Here is an 18,182-nt window from a genome sequence, read left to right on the forward strand (position 1 = left end):
CTGAACACCTCCGGGTGAAGAAACCACTTCCCTGGGTGCAGGTCGTGTCTGCTGAGGAATTCTGCTTCCCAGTTGTGTACTCCCGGAATGAAGACCACCGACAATGCCGCAGCGTGCATTTCCGCACACAGGAGAATTCTTGATACCTCTGACATTGCTGCTCTGCTCTTCGTTCCGCCCTGTCGGTTTATGTACGTTACTGCCGTCACATTGTCCGACTGGACCTTAATGGCCCGATCTTGAAGATATGAGGCCTGCAGAAGGATGCTGTATACAGCCCTGATTTCCAGAATGTTGATTGGAAGAACGACTTCCTAACTTTACCATACGTGTTGCATGCTCTCACAGATGCAGGCTTTTTTCACTGAAACAGGACAAAGACCAACTAGAATATGTTGCCCATAAGAAGAAGCAAGATATGTAGACTTACCCACAGTAGCTTTGAAGATCCATTTGTCTAGTTCGTCTTCAAATAAGGCCTCCCCTGTGAAGGGTAGGCCTTCCACGCCTTTCTTGGAGTCCGAAGTCCACTGGCGTAACCATAAGCCCCTGCATGCTGACATTGTCATAACCATGGTGCGTGCATTAAGCAAACTCACTTCTTTTATGGCTTCCACTATAAAGTTTGCAGAGTCCTGTATATGTTGCAGGAGTAAAACAATCTCCCCCTAGATAAGGAATCCAACCCATCAATTATGTTACCTGACCATCTAGCAATGGCTTTAGTAATCCACACACATGCTATAGTGGGTGTCTGGGCCACCCCAGAAGCTGTGTACAAGGACTTGAGTGTAGTCTCAATCTTGCAATCAGCAGTGTTTTTCAGGGAGGCTGCACCAGGGACAGGCAACACAATTTTCCATGACACACTGGATACTGATGCATCCACTATCTTTGGATTTTCCCATTTTTTCCTATCCCCTGGAGGAAAAAGGAAAGATGAGATTAACCTTTTAGGGATCCGAAATTTCTTATCAGGATTAACCCACGGTTCTTTAAACAAGGTATTCAAATTCCTTTGACACAGGAAAAGTGACTTGCTTTCTTTTTACATTAAAATAAGATTCCTCACACGCCTCTGCCACTTCATCAGGAATTTGCAGAACGTCTCTGATAACTTCTATAGGAGCCTCTATTCCCTGTTACAGAGCAGCGCCCCCCCCCCCCCCCTCCCCTTTCTGAATCCACCTCCACCTCCTCCATGTCTGACCCCTCAGCGTCAGACTGCAAGATATGGGCCAGAGTTCGTTTTTGTGGGAAAATGGCAAGCGACAGAGATGCTTGTTTGGGGACTGAGTCTAAGTTCATAATCTCATCCACAGACTGTCTTAAGTATTGCGTCTCTTTCTCATTGCGGGACAATTTATTAGAAATGTTAGAAATCATTCCTTTGATCGAATCCAACCATGCTGGGTCAGCCCCGCTAGCCTAGAAGGTGCACTACACTGAGTAAATAGTAGTGAGCTCTCTGGGAAAGAGGAACACTCTGCCGTACATGAAACACACTCTTTGCCTGACATATTGTAAATGTGACAGCATACACACCGGAAAAGGTTAAAAGCACAATAAACCCACAAAGAGCCCTTCCAGTGAGAGACAGAGGTATTTAGAGCCAGCACACTGCGCCCTTATTGCAAGCTTAGCCGGGTCGCAGACTAAGTAACTCAGATTGGGGACTCAGGGGGTCATTACGACCTGATCGTAGCTTTGCTAAATTTAGCACAGCTACGATCACTTACACTGACAGGGCTAGTGTTGTCGCTTTTGTACTTTAAGAGTACTCGTTGCTGCCCAGGTTGCAGCGGCTGCGTGTGACATCACACAGCCGCTGCCCATGTCGCAGCGGCTGCGTGTGACATCACGCAGAAGCTGTGGCCCGCCACCCGCACGGTCTGGCCACGCCTGCATTGGCCGGACTGCGCTCACAAGACGGCGGCCAAAAGCCGTGACGCCCCCTCCCGCCCAGCAACCGCCTCTGCCTGTCAATCAGGCAGAGGCGATCGCTAGGCAACGACAGCCGCCGGCTGTCTTGTATGCGCAGGCACGCGCATGCGCACTTCTGACCAGATTGCTGTGCTGAATGGCAGCAAGCGATCAGGTCAGAATGACCCCCTTAGTACACTAATAATCGCTCCCCCCTGCTATGACTCCCTGGTACCGCTGAAGTAATCTGGAGTCACACTGGAGGAGCGGTGCATCCTTGTCAGTCAGCATCTGTGTTCACTACAGAAGGAAAATGGCACCCCGCCCCTTCAATGGCGCGCGGTCTTCACGCTTTTTTTTTATACTGGCTGAGGTAATTTGTACTTAAAATGAAGACAGAACCGTTTTAAGGCTTTGTTTGCCAGTGTGGGTACTGTGTACAGTGTACTGAGACGCAGTTGTGTACAGAGTCTGGAGACGCAATCCGCCCCGGTTAGAAGCCGTGCGTCTCAGTACCCTAATGCCGCCATAATGGCCGGCGACCCGCCAACCGGGACGCCGGCTTAGTACTCACCACTCTTCTTTCTTCTGGCTCTGTTAGGGGTGGCGGCGTGCTGCGGTGGGGCTTGTTAATAGTTCCTTCAGGTGCTAGTGTCCTGTCAGGGGAGAACGGGACCCTTAACCCTTCAAGAGGTTGGGCCGTCCCCCCACCTAAATCCCTCAAAGCAGGCAGGCGGGTGCCATCCAGTCCTGCCTGAAAATAACAAACAGAAAAATAAATGCAGAAAACTCTTCAAGAAGCTTCCAGAAGCTTGACGGTCTCCTCCGGCACAATTTCTAAACAGAGTCTGGTAGGAAGGGCATAGAGGGAGGAGCCAGCCCACACTATCAAATTCTCAAAGTGCCCATGGCTCCTAGTGGACCCGCCTATACCCGATGGTATTAAATAGAACCCCAGTATCCTCTAGGACGTAAGAGAAAAAAAAAAACTAACATGTCAAACATACCCATTTCTAGGTTGGAGATGCAATCATCAAGCTCTTCAATAAGCTTATCCGTCTCACTTATTCTTCGCTGGAATTGCTCCCACTGCACCTGAATTCCAGGAAACCAGATTTAAGCAACATATTGACTAAGACAACCTGGCCTGTGTTGTAAAGCAAGATTGCATAAAATCCATTGCAGTTCAGAGAACCCATTTACAGGAACCCCAGAAATGGAAGTGAAGCTGCAGTATGCACAGACAGTGAAATGTGGAACAAGAGAAGAATTATAATAGGACTGGGGGATATGTAGACAGAAGGGACAAAACTGATAAACAAGGTCTGAGTGTGTTTTTGTTATTGCAGTAAAACAGAATGTGTTGGTTTGTATTTGCAATCAATATAACTGCAGTGTGTGTGTGTGTGTGTGTGTGTGTGTGTGTGTGTGTGTGTCAAAGGAAAGGATTTGTTATTGCTACACTTGATACAATTACTTAGCAGAGCAGGGCCTACCTGGATAAACAGAGGCATTTGTCTGATATACGAATATAAACACAAATCTATGAAATATAATTGCCTAGTATTATCTTCTGATTTTGTCAGAGTGTGACCACAGAGGCCGACATCCTAGCCCCAATTAACTTGCATCGACAGCAGCACTCAGCACATTAAGGCTGTGCACTTACAAACCCTGGTTGCAGTTACTGACCACATCTTCAGACTCCTCTCTTCCACTAGGGACAAAGTCAAACACACTGCAAACATGCCAGTGGCGTCTCCTCATTAACGTGCAAGCTACCTTCAGCCATGAAGATGTTAAGAACATAAGGTAGAAATAGCAATACCTGTGCTGTGTGGAGCAGTTTTCCGTACATGGTCACTTTTCTTTCATGGGCTAAAAGCTTACTTTTCTTAGAATACATAGCCTTAAGATTTTTTAGTTTTACACCGAAGAACATCAACTGAGGAAAAATAAAAGAAGTTAGTTTGCCTAGAGTCACTAAATCACAATTATATAAAAGTGCAGTGGGCACTACATGGTGAATGCAGACTTACACTATATTGCGTTCTATAGATTTACCTCATTTTCTGAGCACATCCTCAAAGCTTCCCAGAGTAGATTGTTGATTTGCACTAAAGGCTTTTCCTGCCGCTCCACACAAACCTTTAACCTAATAAGCACACAGATATTTTTTAAATTGTAAGTTTCACCAATATCAAGGCCTTATGTGATCAATATCGACAAGTAATATATAGTGCATATGTCACACTCACGATAAACATTAACACTTACTCTTCAATTGTTTGGTACAAGGAATGACATTCCTCCTCGTACACCTGCAGCTTAGGCTGGTATATGTATTGATCTAGCAAGACGTCTGCTGAAGATATTGCTTCGTTCGTAGCAAGCTGCAGTGAGAGAGGAAGAAAATTACTGCAGAACAAATTCAATATCATTTAATAACAGAAAAATATGGGGGAAGGGGGGAGGCGTGGCCTGGATGGCAACAGGAACAGCAGTACGTTCATTCATCTCCTGCAACAGTTTCACCATTCGGGCACATAACGAGTTTTATGGTAAGAACTTACCTTTGTTATAACTCTTTCTGCTAGATACACTGGGCTCCACAAGGATAGACATAGGGGTGTAGAGTAGGATCTTGATCCGAAGCACCAACAGGCTCAAAAGCTTTGACCTTCTTCCCAAGATGCATAGCGCCGCCTCCTATATCACCCCGCCTCCGTGCACAGGAGCTCAGTTTTGTTAACCAGCCCAATGCAGTAGCAAGTAAAAGAGACGACAACTGCCAGTTGCCACAAACACCACACTCTCCCGACAGGATAAGTGTCAGCGGCTAATGCCATACCAACCCAAAGAAGCTAAGTGCGTCAGGGTGGGCGCCTTGTGGAGCCCAGAGTACCTCGCAGAAAGAGTTTTAACAAAGGTAAGTTCTTACCATAAAACTCGTTTTCTGCTGCGGGGTACACTGGGCTCCACAAGGATAGACATAGGGGATGTCCTAAAGCAGTTCCTTATGGGAGGGGACGCACTGTAGCGGGCACAAGAACCCGGCGTCCAAAGGAAGCATCCTGGGAAGCGGCAGTATCGAAGGCATAGAACCTTATGAATGTGTTCACGGAGGACCACGTAGCCGCCTTGCACAATTGTTCAAGGGTCGCACCAAGTTGGGCCGCCCAAGAAGGTCCAACAGACCGAGTAGAATAGGCCTTAATGTGATCAGGAGCAGAGAGACCAGCCTTCACATAAGCATGTGCAATCGCCATTATAATCCATCTGGACAGAGTTTGCTTGTGAGCAGGCCAGCCCAGTTTGTGAAATCCAAACAGCACAAAGAGAGAATCAGAATTCCTAATAGAAGCAGTTCTCTTCACATAGATATGGAGAGCCCGTACCACATCCAAAGACCGCTCTTTGGGAGACAGATCAGGAGAAACAAGTGCCGGAACTACAATCTCCTGATTAAGGTGGAACGAAGAAACCACTTTAGGTAGATAGCCGGGACGAGTCCTAAGAACCGCCCGTTCACGGTGAAATATCAGATATGGGGAACTACAGGACAAGGCACCCAAATCCGACACTCTTCTAGCTGAAGCAATATCCAGCAGAAACACCACCTTAAGGGAAAGCCACTTAAGATCAGCTGAACCAAGAGGTTCAAACGGAGACTCTTGTAACGCCTCCAAAACCACCGACAAGTCCCAAGGAGCCACAGGCGGGACATAGGGAGGTTGGATACGCAACACGCCCTGAGTAAAGGTATGCACATCAGGTAACGTCGCAATTTTTTTCTGAAACCACACCGACATGGCAGATATTTGAACCTTGAGGGAGGCCAGACGTAGGCCTAAATCCAGGCCCTGCTGAAGAAGCCAACAACTTGGCTATACTAAACTTGGAAGCGTCATAATCGTTAGATGCGCACCAAACAAAGTAAGAATGCCAGACCCTATAGTAAATCCGAGCCGAAGCCGGTTTCCGGGACCGCAACATAGATTGAAACCCTTCAAGATCAATGCCATCAAAAACAGCAGGGCTAGGTTCTGGTAGACACAGGGGCCCTGAACGAGGAGGTCTGGGCATTGTGGAAGCAGAATTGGAAGCTCTGACGATAGGCCTTGCAGGTCTGAGAACCAATGCAGTCTGGGCCACGCTGGAGCTTTGAGAAGCAGAATTCCTTTTTCTTGCTTGAACTTCCGAATTACCCTGGGCAGGAGCGACACCGGAGGTAACACGTACGGCAGCCGAAACCTCCACGGTACTGCCAGCGCATCCACGAATGCTGCTTGAGGATCCCTTGTCCTTGCTCCGAAGACCGGAACCTTGTGATTGTGTCGAGACGCCATCAGATCTACGTCTGGAAGGCCCCACCTTTCCACTAGGAGTTGAAACACTTCTGGATGGAGGCCCCACTCGCCGGCATGCACGTCTTGACGACAGAGAAAATCCGCTTCCCAATTCAGGACTCCCGGAATGAATATTGCCGATATGGCTGGTAGATGGCATTCTGCCCACTGTAGAATCCGTGAGACTTCCTTCATTGCTAGGCGGCTTCGAGTGCCGCCTTGATGATTTATGTAAGCCACTGTGGTGGCATTGTCCGACTGTACTTGAACAGAATGGTTCTGAATTAAATGCTGGGCTAAGTTCAAGGCATTGAAGGCATTGAAGACCGCCCGCAATTCCAGAATTTTGATAGAGAGGAGGGACTCCTCATTGGTCCACCGCCCCTGAAGAGAGTGTTGCTCCAGTACCACGCCCCAACCTCTTAGACTGGCATCTGTCGTCAACAGGACCCAGTCGGATATACAGAACGGACGGCCCCTGCACAGTTGTTGGTCCCAGAGCAGCGACAGACGGACCTCCGGAGTCAATTAGATCATTTGAGACCATATCCGGTGAGGCAGGCCATCCCATTTGGCTAGAATCAGCCTCTGGAGAGGGCGAGAGTGAAATTGAGCGTACTCCACCATGTCGAATGCTGACACCATGAGGCCCAGCACCTGCATCGCTGAATGTATCGACACTTGCGGACGAGATAGGAAGCAACGAATCCTGTCCTGAAGTTTCAGGACTTTATCCTGAGACAGGAACAACCGCTGGTTGTGAGTGTCCAATAGTGCTCCCAGATGCACCATGCTCTGAGCAGGGATCAGGGATGACTTCTTCCAGTTGATGAGCCACCCGTGGGCTTTCAAAAACCGGACCGTCACATCTAGATGACGCAGGAGAAGTTCTGGGGAATTTGCTAGGATTAACAAGTTGTCCAAATACGGCAGTATCCTGACCTCTTGACTGCGGAGTACCACCGTCATCACCGCCATGACTTTTGTAAAGACTCGCGGAGCCGTTGTTAAACCAAAAGGTAACGCCCGAAACTGGTAATGGCAGTTGCCAATCGCAAATCTCAGGTATTGCTGATGAGACACTGCTTTAGGAATATGCAGGTAAGCATCCTGTATGTCCAGGGAGACCATGTAGTCCCCAGGTTCCAAGGCCAGAACTATAGAGTGAAGGGTTTCCATCCGGAACTTGGAAACCTTCACAAACCTGTTCAATTCCTTGAGGTTGAGAATGGACCGGGAGGACCCATTCGGTTTCGGGACTAGAAACAGCGGAGAATAGTACCCCCGGCCCCTCTGCGCAAGAGGCACCTGTTCTACGACTCCTGTATCCAGGAGGGTCTGTACCACCGAATGTAGAGTGTTTGCCTTTGTCTTGTCCAATGGGACATCTGTCTGGCAAAGTCGATGAGGGGGTCGGTTTATGAAGGCTATGGCGTAACCTCGAGTGACGACTTCCCGTAACCAGGCATCTGAAGTGGTCTTCAACCATTCCTGGGTATACCCTAGAAGCCGGCCCCCCACCCTGGGATCCCCCAGAGGGAGGCCCGCCCCGTCATGCGGCAGGCTTATCTGTCTTGGAAGCTGGCTGACGGGCCTCCCAGGCTCTTTTGGGCTTAGGCTTACCAGGTTTGGAAGTACGGGCCTGCTTGTTGTACGCCTGACCTTTTGCTTTACCTGAAGGACGAAAGGGGCGAAAGGAAGTACCTTTAGCCTTCGACACAGAAGGAGCAGTACTTGGCAGACAGGCAGTTTTGGCAGTAGCCAAGTCAGCCACAATCTTATTTAAATCCTCCCCAAATAGAATATCTCCCTTAAAAGGGAGTACCTCCAGGGTATTTCTAGAGTCCCGATCCACAGACCAGGATCTCAGCCACAATATCCGGCGAGCCAGGACTTACGTAGTAGAGGCCTTGGGTGCCAGGATACCGGCATCAGAAGCCGCCTCTTTAATATAACAAGACGCTGTGACAATATAAGACAAGCATTGTCTAGCATGGTCAGAGGAGATTTCAGCATCTAACTCCAAGCCCCATGCTTCAATGACCTCTGCAGCCCAAGTAGCTGCAATAGTGGGCCTTTGTGCAGCACCCGTGAGGGTGTAAATCGCTTTCAGACAACCCTCCACACGTTTATCCGTAGGCTCCATTAGCGATGTGACGTTAGTGACAGGTAGAGCTGAGGAAACCACCATCCTAGCCACACGTGAGTCCACTGGAGGAGGCGTTTCCCAATTCTTAGCTCCGGCGCGAGGGGATAGCGAGCTAGCATCTTCTTTTGAGGCACAAACTTCGTACCCGGGTTTTCCCAGGGTTCCTGACGTATATCCACTAGGTGGTCAGAGTGAGGTAAAACTTGTTTAATCACCTTCTGACGCTTGAACCTATCTGGTTTCTTAGGAGGAACGGATGGCTCGGGATCATCCGTAATCTGTAAAAATAAGAATTTACTCACCGGTAATTCTATTTCTCGTAGTCCGTAGTGGATGCTGGGAACTCCGTAAGGACCATGGGGAATAGCGGGCTCCGAAGGAGGCTGGGCACTCTAGAAAGATCTTAGACTACCTGGTGTGCACTGGCTCCTCCCACTATGACCCTCCTCCAAGCCTCAGTTAGGTACTGTGCCCGGACGAGCGTACACAATAAGGAAGGATTTTGAATCCCGGGTAAGACTCATACCAGCCACACCAATCACACCGTACAACTCGTGATATGAAACACAGTTAACAGTATGAAACAATAGAGCCTCTCAACAGATGGCTCAACAATAACCCGATTTAGTTAACCATAACTATGTACAAGTATTGCAGATAAACCGCACTTGGGATGGGCGCCCAGCATCCACTACGGACTACGAGAAATAGAATTACCGGTGAGTAAATTCTTATTTTCTCTAACGTCCTAGTGGATGCTGGGAACTCCGTAAGGACCATGGGGATTATGCCAAAGCTCCCAAACGGGCGGGAGAGTGCGGATGACTCTGCAGCACTGAATGAGAGAACTCCAGGTCCTCCTCAGCCAGGGTATCAAATTTGTAGAATTTTTGCAAACCTGTTTGCTCCTGACCAAGTAGCTGCTCGGCAAAATTGTAAAGCCGAGACCTCTCGGGCAGCCGCCCAAGATGAGCCCACCTTCCTTGTGGAATGGGCATTGACAGATTTTGGCTGTGGCAGGCTTGCCACAGTATGTGCAAGCTGAATTGTACTACAAATCCAACGAGCAATAGTCTGCTTAGAAGCAGGAGCACCCAGCTTGTTGGGTGCATACAGGATAAACAGCGAGTCAGATTTTCTGACTCTAGCCGTTCTGGAAACATATATTTTCAGTGCCCTGACAACGTCTAGCAACTTGGAGTCCTCCAAGTCCCTAGTAGCCTAGGCACCACAATAGGCTGGTTCAGGTGAAACGCTGACACCACCTTTGGGAGAAACTGGGGACGAGTCCTCAATTCTGCCCTATCCATATGGAAAATCTCAAATAAGGGCTTTTACAAGACAAAGCCGCCAACTTTGATACTCGCCTGGCAGAAGCCAAGGCCAATAACATAACCACCTTCCACGTGAGATATTTCAGATCCACGGTTTTTAGTGGTTCAAACCAATGTGATTTTAAGAAACTCAACACCACGTTGAGATCCCAAGGTGCCACAGGAGGCACAAACGGGGGCTGACTCTGCAGCACTCCTTTTATAAATGTCTGAACTTCAGGTACTGAAGCTAGTTCTTTTTGAAAGAAAATCGACAGAGCCGAGATCTGTACCTTAATGGAACCCAATTTAAGGCCCATAGTCACTCCTGCTTGCAGGAAATGCAGAAATCGACCTAGTTGAAATTCCTCTGTTGGGGCCCTTTCGGCCTCACACCATGCAACATATTTTCGCCATATGCGGTGATAATGAGTTGCTGTAACCTCTTTCCTGGCTTTAGTAAGCGTAGGAATGACTTCCTCCGGAATGCCCTTTTCCTTCAGGATCCGGCGTTCAACCGCCATGCCGACAAACGCAGCCGCGGTAAGTCTTGGAACAGACAGGGCCCCTGCTGCCGCAGGTCCTGTCTGAGTGGCAGAGGCCATGGGTCCTCTGATATAAATTCTTGAAGTTCTGGGTACCAAGCTCTTCTTGGCCATCCACGAGTATCGTTCTTACTCCTCGCCTTCTTATTATTCTCAGTACCTTTGGTATGAGAGGCAGAGGGGAGAACACATAAACCGACTGGTACACCCACGGTGTTACCAGAGCGTCCATAGCTATCGCCTGAGGGTCCCTTGACCCGATGCAATATCTTTTATAGCTTTTTGTTGAGGCGGGACGCCATCATGTCCACCTGTGGCCTTTCCCAATGGTGTACAATCCTATTGGAAGACTTCTGGAGGAAGTCCCCATTCTCCCGGGTGGAGGTCGTGTCTGTTGAGAAGATCTGCTTCCCAGTTGTCCACTCCGGGAATGAACACTGCTGACAGTGCTAACACATGATTTTCCGCCTATCGGAGAATCCTTGCGGCTTCTGCCATCGCCATCCTGCTTCTTGTGCCGCCCTGTTGGTTTACATGGGCGACTGCCGTGATGTTGTCTGATTGGATCAGTACCGGCTGGTTTTGAAGCAGAGGCCTTGCCGGCCTCAGGGCATTGTAAATGGCCCTCAGGTCCAGAATATTTATGTGTAGGGAAATAACCTGACTTGACCAAAGTCCCTGGAAATTTCTTCCCTGTGTGACTGCCTCCCAGCCTCAAAGGCTGGAATCCATGGTCACTAGGACCTAGTCCTGTATGCCGAACCTGCGGCCCTCTTGAAGATGGGCACTCTGCAGCCACCACCGTAGAGATACCCTGGTTCTTGGAGACAGGGTTATCAGCCTATGCATCGGAAGATGCGATCCGGACCACTTGTCCAACAGGTCCCTCTGAAAAGTTCTTGTATGGAACCTGCCTAATGGGATTGCTTCGTAGGAAGCTACCATTTTTCCCAGGACTCGCGTGCAATGATGCACCGCTACCTATTTTGGCTTCAGGAGGTCTCTGACTAGAGATGACAACTCCTTGGCTTTCTCCTCCGGGAGAAACACTATTTCTGGTTTATGTCCAGAACCATCCCCAGGAACAGTAGACGTGTCATAGGAACCAGCTGTGACTTTGGACTGTTTAGAATCCAACCATGCTGTTGTAGCACTTTCCAAAATAGTGCTACCCCGACTACCAACTGCTCCTTGGACCTCGCCCTTATAACGAGATTGTCCAAGTACGGGATAATTACAACTCCCTTTTTTTTTTTTTTTTTTTGAAGGAGTATCAACATTTTGGCCATTACCTTGATAAAACACCCTCGGTGCCATGTACAGTCCAAACGGCAGTGTCTGGACTTGGTAATGGTAATCCTGTACCACAAATCTGAGGTACTCCTGGCGAGGATGGTAAATGGGGACATGCAGGTAAGCATCCTTGATGTCCCAGGATACCATGTAATCCCCCTCGTCCAGGCTTGGAATAACCGCCCTGAGCGATTCCATCTTGAACTCGATTTTTGTGTTCAAGGATTTTAAATATAAAATGGGTCACACCGAACCATGCGGTTTCGGTACCCCAACCCGTGTGGAATAGTAACCCCGTCCTTGTTGAAGTAGGGGCACCTTGAGTATTACCTGCTGGGAATACCGCTTATTAATTGCCTCTAGCACAGCCTCCCTGCCTCAGGGAGTTGTCAGCAAGGCATATTTTAGGAAACGGCTGGGGGGAGACATCTCGAATTCCAGCTTGTACCCCTGAAATACTACTTGAAAGAAACAGGGATCCACCTGTGAGCGAGCCCACTAATTGCTGAAATTTTTGAGACGGCCCCCCACCGTACCTGGCTACACCTGTGGAGCACCCGCGTCATGGTGTGGCCTCACAGGAGGCGGGGGAAGAATCTTGATTCTGGGAACAGGCTGACTGGTGCAGCTTTTTTCCCTCTACCCTTGTCTCTGTACAGAAAGGAAGCGCCATTTGACCAGCTTGCTTTTCTGAAGCCGAAAGGACTGTACCTTTGTCTGTGAGGAAACCTGAGGTAAAATTATTTCTTCCCAGCAGTTGCTGTGGATACGAGGTCCCAGAGACCATCCCCAAATAATTCCTCACCCTTATAAGGCTCTCTATGCGCTTTTTAAGTCAGCATCACCTGTCCAGTGACAGGTCTCTAATACCCTCCTGACAGAATGGACATTACATTTATTTTGGATGCCAGCCGGCAAAATATCCCTCTGTGCATCCCCCATATATAAGACGACGTCTTTAATATGTTTTTATGTTTTCCAACTAGTATCCCTGTTTGACAGGGTCACCGACCACGCTGCAGCAGCACTATCTGCAGGTCTCAGTCTAGTACCTGAGTGTGTAAATACAGACTTCAGGATAGCCTCCTGTTTTTTATCAACAGGTACCTATTAAAGTGGCCGTATCCTAAGACGGCAGTGCCACCTTTTTTGACAAACGTGTGAGCGCCTTATCCACCCTAAGGGATATCTCCCAGCGTAACTTATCCACCTGGCGGGAAAGGTTACGCCATCAGTAACTTTTTATAAATTACCAGTTTCTTAACGGGGGAACCCACGCTTTCACACACTTCATTTATTCATCTGATGGGGGAACAAAACACTGCCTGTTTTTTCTCCCCAAACCTAAAACCCATTTTTAGTGGTGCTTGGGTTAAAGTCAGAAATGTATAACACATTTTTTATTGCCGGGATCACGTCACGGATGTTCCTAGTGGATTGTGTATATGTCTCCACCTTGTCGACACTGGAGTCAAACTCCGTGTCGACATCTGTGTCTGCCATCTGAGAGAGCGGGCGTTTTTGAGCCCCTGATGGCCTTTGAGACGCCTGGGCAGGCGCGGGCTGCGAAGCCGGCTGTCCCACAGCTGTTACGTCATCCTCCCTTTTATGTAAGGAGTTGACACTGTCGGTTAATACCTTTCACTTATCCATCCACTCTGGTGTCGGCCCCACAGGGGGCGACATCACATATATCGGCCTCTGTTCTGTCACCATATAAGCCTCCTCATTCAACATGTCGACACAGCCGTACCGACACACCGCAGACACACAGGGAATGCTCTAAACGAGGACAGGACCCACAAAAGCCCTTTGGGGGGACAGAGTAAGAGTATGCCAGCACACACCAGAGCGCTATATATATACAGGGACTAACTGAGTTATGTCCCTAATAGCTTTTATATAATATACTGTATACAGTGCCAATTTTAATGCCCCCCCCTCTCTTTTCCCTCTTACTGTACTGTAGAATTGCAGGGAAGAGCCAGGGAGCTTCCCTCCAGCCGAGCTGTGAGGGAAAAATGGCGCCAGTGTGCTGAGGAGATAGGCTCCGCCCCTTTTTCGCGGCCTATTCTCCCGTTTTTTATGGAATTCTGGCAGGGGTATTTACCTCATATATAGCCCCTGGGGCCATATATTGAGGTATTTTAGCCAGCCAAGGTGTTTTTATTGCTGCCTCAGGGCGCCCCCCCCCCCAGCGCCCTGCACCCTCAGTGACCGGAGTGTGAAGTGTGTGAGAGGAGCAATGGCGCACAGCTGCAGTGCTGTGCGCTACCTTGGTGAAGACAGAGTCTTCATGCCGCCGATTTTCCGGACCATCTTCTTGCTTCTGGCTCTGTAAGGGGGACGGCGGCGCGGCTCCGGGACCGAACATCAAGGCTGGGCCTGCGGTCGATCCCTCTGGAGCTAATGGTGTCCAGTAGCCTAAGAAGCCCAATCCGGCTGCAAGCAGGCGAGTTCGCTTCTTCTCCCCTTAGTCCCTCGCTGCAGTGAGCCTGTTGCCAGCAGGTCTCACTAAAAATAACAAATTCTAAGACTATAACTTTCTAAGAGCTCAGGAGAGCCCCTAGTGTGCATCCAACCTCGGCCGGGCACGAAATCTAACTGAGGCTTGGAGGAGGGTCATAGTGGGAGGAGCCAGTGCACACCAGGTAGTCTAAGATCTTTCTAGAGTGCCCAGCCTCCTTCGGAGCCCGCTATTCCCCATGGTCCTTACGGAGTTCCCAGCATCCACTAGGACGTTAGAGAAATTAACGTAATAGCCTCCAAAAGATCAGGAACATCCACATGTGAACGACCCTCCCCATCAGCCGTATCGGAGTCAGAACCTGTGGGGTCAGTGTAAGTGCCGTCTTCATCCGATGAGGTGTCAGTGACAGCAGTGGATTGTGAGGAGACAAGTGCTCGCTTAGAGGACCTCTTGGACTTAGGCGAGCGACAGTCAGACTTTTTAGTAGTCAGGGACTGGTTCAACTTCTTTATTTGAGCAGATAAATCGTCCGCCCACGGCGGGTTAGCTGCAGGGACCACAAACGGTTGGACCGGCATTGAGGGTCCCATAGGGGGTGTTCGTTTATGAACTAGCGTATGCAGAAGCGTGGAAAAAGCGACCACGGCGGGTCATTATTTGCCCCCGTTGCCACCGTCCCACTGGGGGCAAGGAGCCCCCAGAACCAGAGCCAAAAGCTGCTATATTCTCCTCATAGGTATCTGCGGCTTCAGCAACACCGGCAGTGTGTTCAGCCCCAGAACCGTTACCCTCACAAGCAGACATGATATAACTTGCAGTATCAGGTAACACAGTACAATTTGTCAGCAGCACAATACCTCTAGCCCAAACCCCTGCGCAATGTAGTCCGCACCAGCAGAGATAAAGGATAGATATGGTGACTAAATTACAGAGAAAAATACATAATACAGTATATCTTTGTGAAAATCCTATATTCGATAAAACCTGACGCACCAAGCCCCCTTTGGTTATAGAATATAGGGATAGCAGGTTGAGTGAAAGACACGAAATGGACACCACTCAGCTATCAAATACACACACAAATAGTCACAGTCTGTACAATGCAGAGGTGATTACTAACAATAATACTGCACTGGACTATCTTGCACAGCTATATAACAATAGATATAACAGTACACAGTAAGAACTGGATGTATATCACAGGGTAATTGTACTAGGAAACCCTGACTAAGTGCACTCTTTCTTACTAACACTGACTAAAAAAGGCAGGTAAAATACTTAAATGTCTTGTAAAGTCACAGCACTGACAACCAGGCGGCTTTACATAGGAGGATTTGCCCAAGCAATCCCAGGAACAGTGAGCTGAGGGATAATGGCGCCGCAGACACTGCCAGGGAGTGAGGGATAGACAGATATGCAGCTCCAGGGCAGGAACATTTGCGGGAAATGGCGCCCTGGGGCTCCAGGTCTAAGCCTTATCCCCTCTGCTGGCAAAACCACCGGGTACTGCAGGCTACTGACCTGCAACCATGCCCTGGTGATCTAGTGGAATCGCCTGTACTGCCACAGTGTCCACCGCCAGCGCGCGCGGCCCGCCTCCCACCGGCCGCGCCGGATCGCGATAAAGTGCGGGTCCCGCGAGCGGGACCCACTTACCTCCTCCCGAAGTGCGGCCACGCGATCCCGGAGAGCCCCAGCCGTGTGTGACTAACTTGGAAGAAAACAGGAGCCTCCTGCTGTAGGTACCCGGCAACCATGGCGCGGGAGTGTACAGCGCCGCTGGGGGAGAGATGGAGCTGCAGCAGGCAATGTCTACTGACATCCAGCACAATCTGAGCCTCTCCTGCAGCCCTTGTAGTCTTCTTTTTCCTCAGAAAAAGCTTTATCTAGAGCTGCTGTGAGCAGCTCTTCCTGTTACATGCTTGTACTGCAAGCACCAACTACAAACTGAGCTCCTGTGCACGGAGGCGGGGTGATATAGGAGTCGGCGCTATGCATCTTGGAAAGAAGTACAAAGCTTTTGAGCCTGTTGGTGCTTCGGATCAAGATCCTACTCTACACCGCTATGTCTATCCTTGTGGAGCCCAGTGTACCCCGCAGCAGAAATTTCATGTTTCTTACCCCTACCTGGGTCACTCTATCTCCCCTGAGCCAGCACTCCCGCTGTTTGGAGCCTCAAACAGCTCCATTCGTAGCCAGGGCCTTGTCCTCTCACAGAGCCGCAGCCTCAAATTCCGTCTGGACCCAGCTGAACCGGAAGCCTTCCCCGAGCCTCCAGGACCCCACTATGAGAACATCAGTGCACCACACGGCTGTACGGAGCAGTGCAGAGTCTTGGTCTCCACTGCTTGGAGTCACGGGGGGTTGGGGGGGTGCAACTGAACTGGGCGATGACGCCCCTCTTACTTTGGGCACTATGAATCAACTCTTAGCCACCTTTAAAGATGATAAATCTGCTGATTTTAAAACTGCGTTGCAGTGCAGCCAACAATCGGTTGACGCAATTGGACAGCGTACGGATGATCTTGAGAAAAAGCTAGTGGAAGTAGGCATAATGACCTGATTCCCAGATATAAGGAAGTACAGACTGATATATTGGACCTGAGACAGGAAGCCAGTGACCTGGAGGACAGGTCACAACGTAACAATATTAAGATACGTGGAATCCCAGAGTCAGTTTCCAATGCAGGTCTTCAACAATTCGTGACAGACCTGTTTATGAAGTTCCTCCCTACCATCTCCATTAATGACTTTCTCAAAGACCGTATCCACCGTCTCTCGAAGCCAAAAAATGCTCTGACAGATGCACAGAGAGATACTCTGATGCAGATGCATTACTTCCACATCAAAGAACAAGTCATCCGGGCGGCTCTGCAATCGGATACCTCGGCTTCTGTACTAGGTGGCCTTCAATTGTATGTTGACTTATCAGCTGCTACATTGGCCCTCCGTAGGTTGTTCTACCCCACTACTAGGGCACTTCGCAAAGCTGATATACCTTACCGTTGGAGCTTTCCGATGAAGCCTAACAGACGGAATGTCTCTACCCACGTGAACACTTCACCTGCAGCTGGCACTCAGCTGCTAGCCTCATGGAATATAGAGGAAGTTTCAGCAAAGGTACCTCAAAGCCTTGCACTGGCTCAGGACTGGGCCACTGCCGCCAGTTCGACTTAAACATTTTAACATCTAGCAGGACGTATATACCTCCCTGAGTACTATAGTTTCTTAGACTGTTCTATTTCTAGTGTGTTACTCTGTATTGCTTAATTCTTTGTTTCAGTATATGCCTCTAGATTTCTGACCATTAACGTTGTCCATTACTGCATATAACTTGGTTTTCATCACTACGGTGGTAATATCTGGCGTTCAACCTCCATGCAGTCAAACATAGCCGCGGTAGGTCTTGGTAGTTGAACGGCCCCCACTGCAGCAGGTCCTCCCGAAGAGGCCTTGGCACTTCCAGCAGTAGATCCAGAAGATCCGCGTACCAAGCCCTTTCTTGGCCAGTCTGGAGCAATGACGATTGCCTGAACTCTTTCTCCTTATGAGCTTTAGAATCCAAGGAATTAGTTGAAGTGGAGGAAACACATACACCGACTGGAACACCCACGGAGTTACCAGGGCATCCACCGCCACTGCTTGTGGGTCTCTTGACCTTGAGCAATACCTCCGAAGATTTTTGTTGAGGCGGGAGGCCATCATGTCTATTTGAGGAACCCCCCAAAGGTTTGTCACCTCCATGAACACCTCTGGATGGAGGCCCCACTCTCCTGGATGGAGATAGTGTCTGCTGAGGAAAGTCCGCTTCCCAGTTGTCCACTCCCGGAATGAAAAATTTCTGAAAGTGCTAACGCGTGCTTTTTCGCCTAGACGATGATTCTTGTCACCTCTGACATTGCAGCTCTGCTCTTTGTTCCGCCTTGTCGGTTTATGTAGGCCACCGTTGTTACATTGTCCGACTGCACTTGAATGAGTAGATCTCGCAGAAGGCGAGTCACTTGGAGAAGACCGTTGCATAGTTCCAGAATGTTTATTGGAAGACAGGATTCCAGACTTGACCACCTTCTTTGGAAGGTTTCCCCTTGAGTGACAGCGCCCCAGCCTCGGAGACTTGCATCCGTGGTTAGAAGGATCCAG

At 49.3% G+C, this 18,182-nt stretch overlaps 1 protein-coding gene across 4 annotated transcripts in view; it reads right to left on the minus strand.

The window, feature by feature from the left end:
• Positions 1 to 18,182, minus strand: part of KNL1 (kinetochore scaffold 1) — a 431,776-nt gene that overhangs the window by 103,641 nt on the left and 309,953 nt on the right. For all 4 annotated transcript variants that reach the window (XM_063947793.1, XM_063947791.1, XM_063947792.1 and 1 more), the window contains 4 exons: positions 4,201 to 4,316; positions 3,988 to 4,078; positions 3,752 to 3,868; positions 2,931 to 3,018 (listed from right to left, as the gene is read on the minus strand). In XM_063947793.1, the coding sequence (XP_063803863.1) occupies positions 2,931 to 3,018; positions 3,752 to 3,868; positions 3,988 to 4,078; positions 4,201 to 4,316 (412 nt within the window). The remainder of the gene's footprint in view (positions 1 to 2,930; positions 3,019 to 3,751; positions 3,869 to 3,987; positions 4,079 to 4,200; positions 4,317 to 18,182) is intronic.

The sequence above is a fragment of the Pseudophryne corroboree genome, chromosome 12 (genome assembly GCF_028390025.1).
Source record: "Pseudophryne corroboree isolate aPseCor3 chromosome 12, aPseCor3.hap2, whole genome shotgun sequence".
Classification (NCBI taxonomy): Eukaryota; Metazoa; Chordata; class Amphibia; order Anura; family Myobatrachidae; genus Pseudophryne; species Pseudophryne corroboree.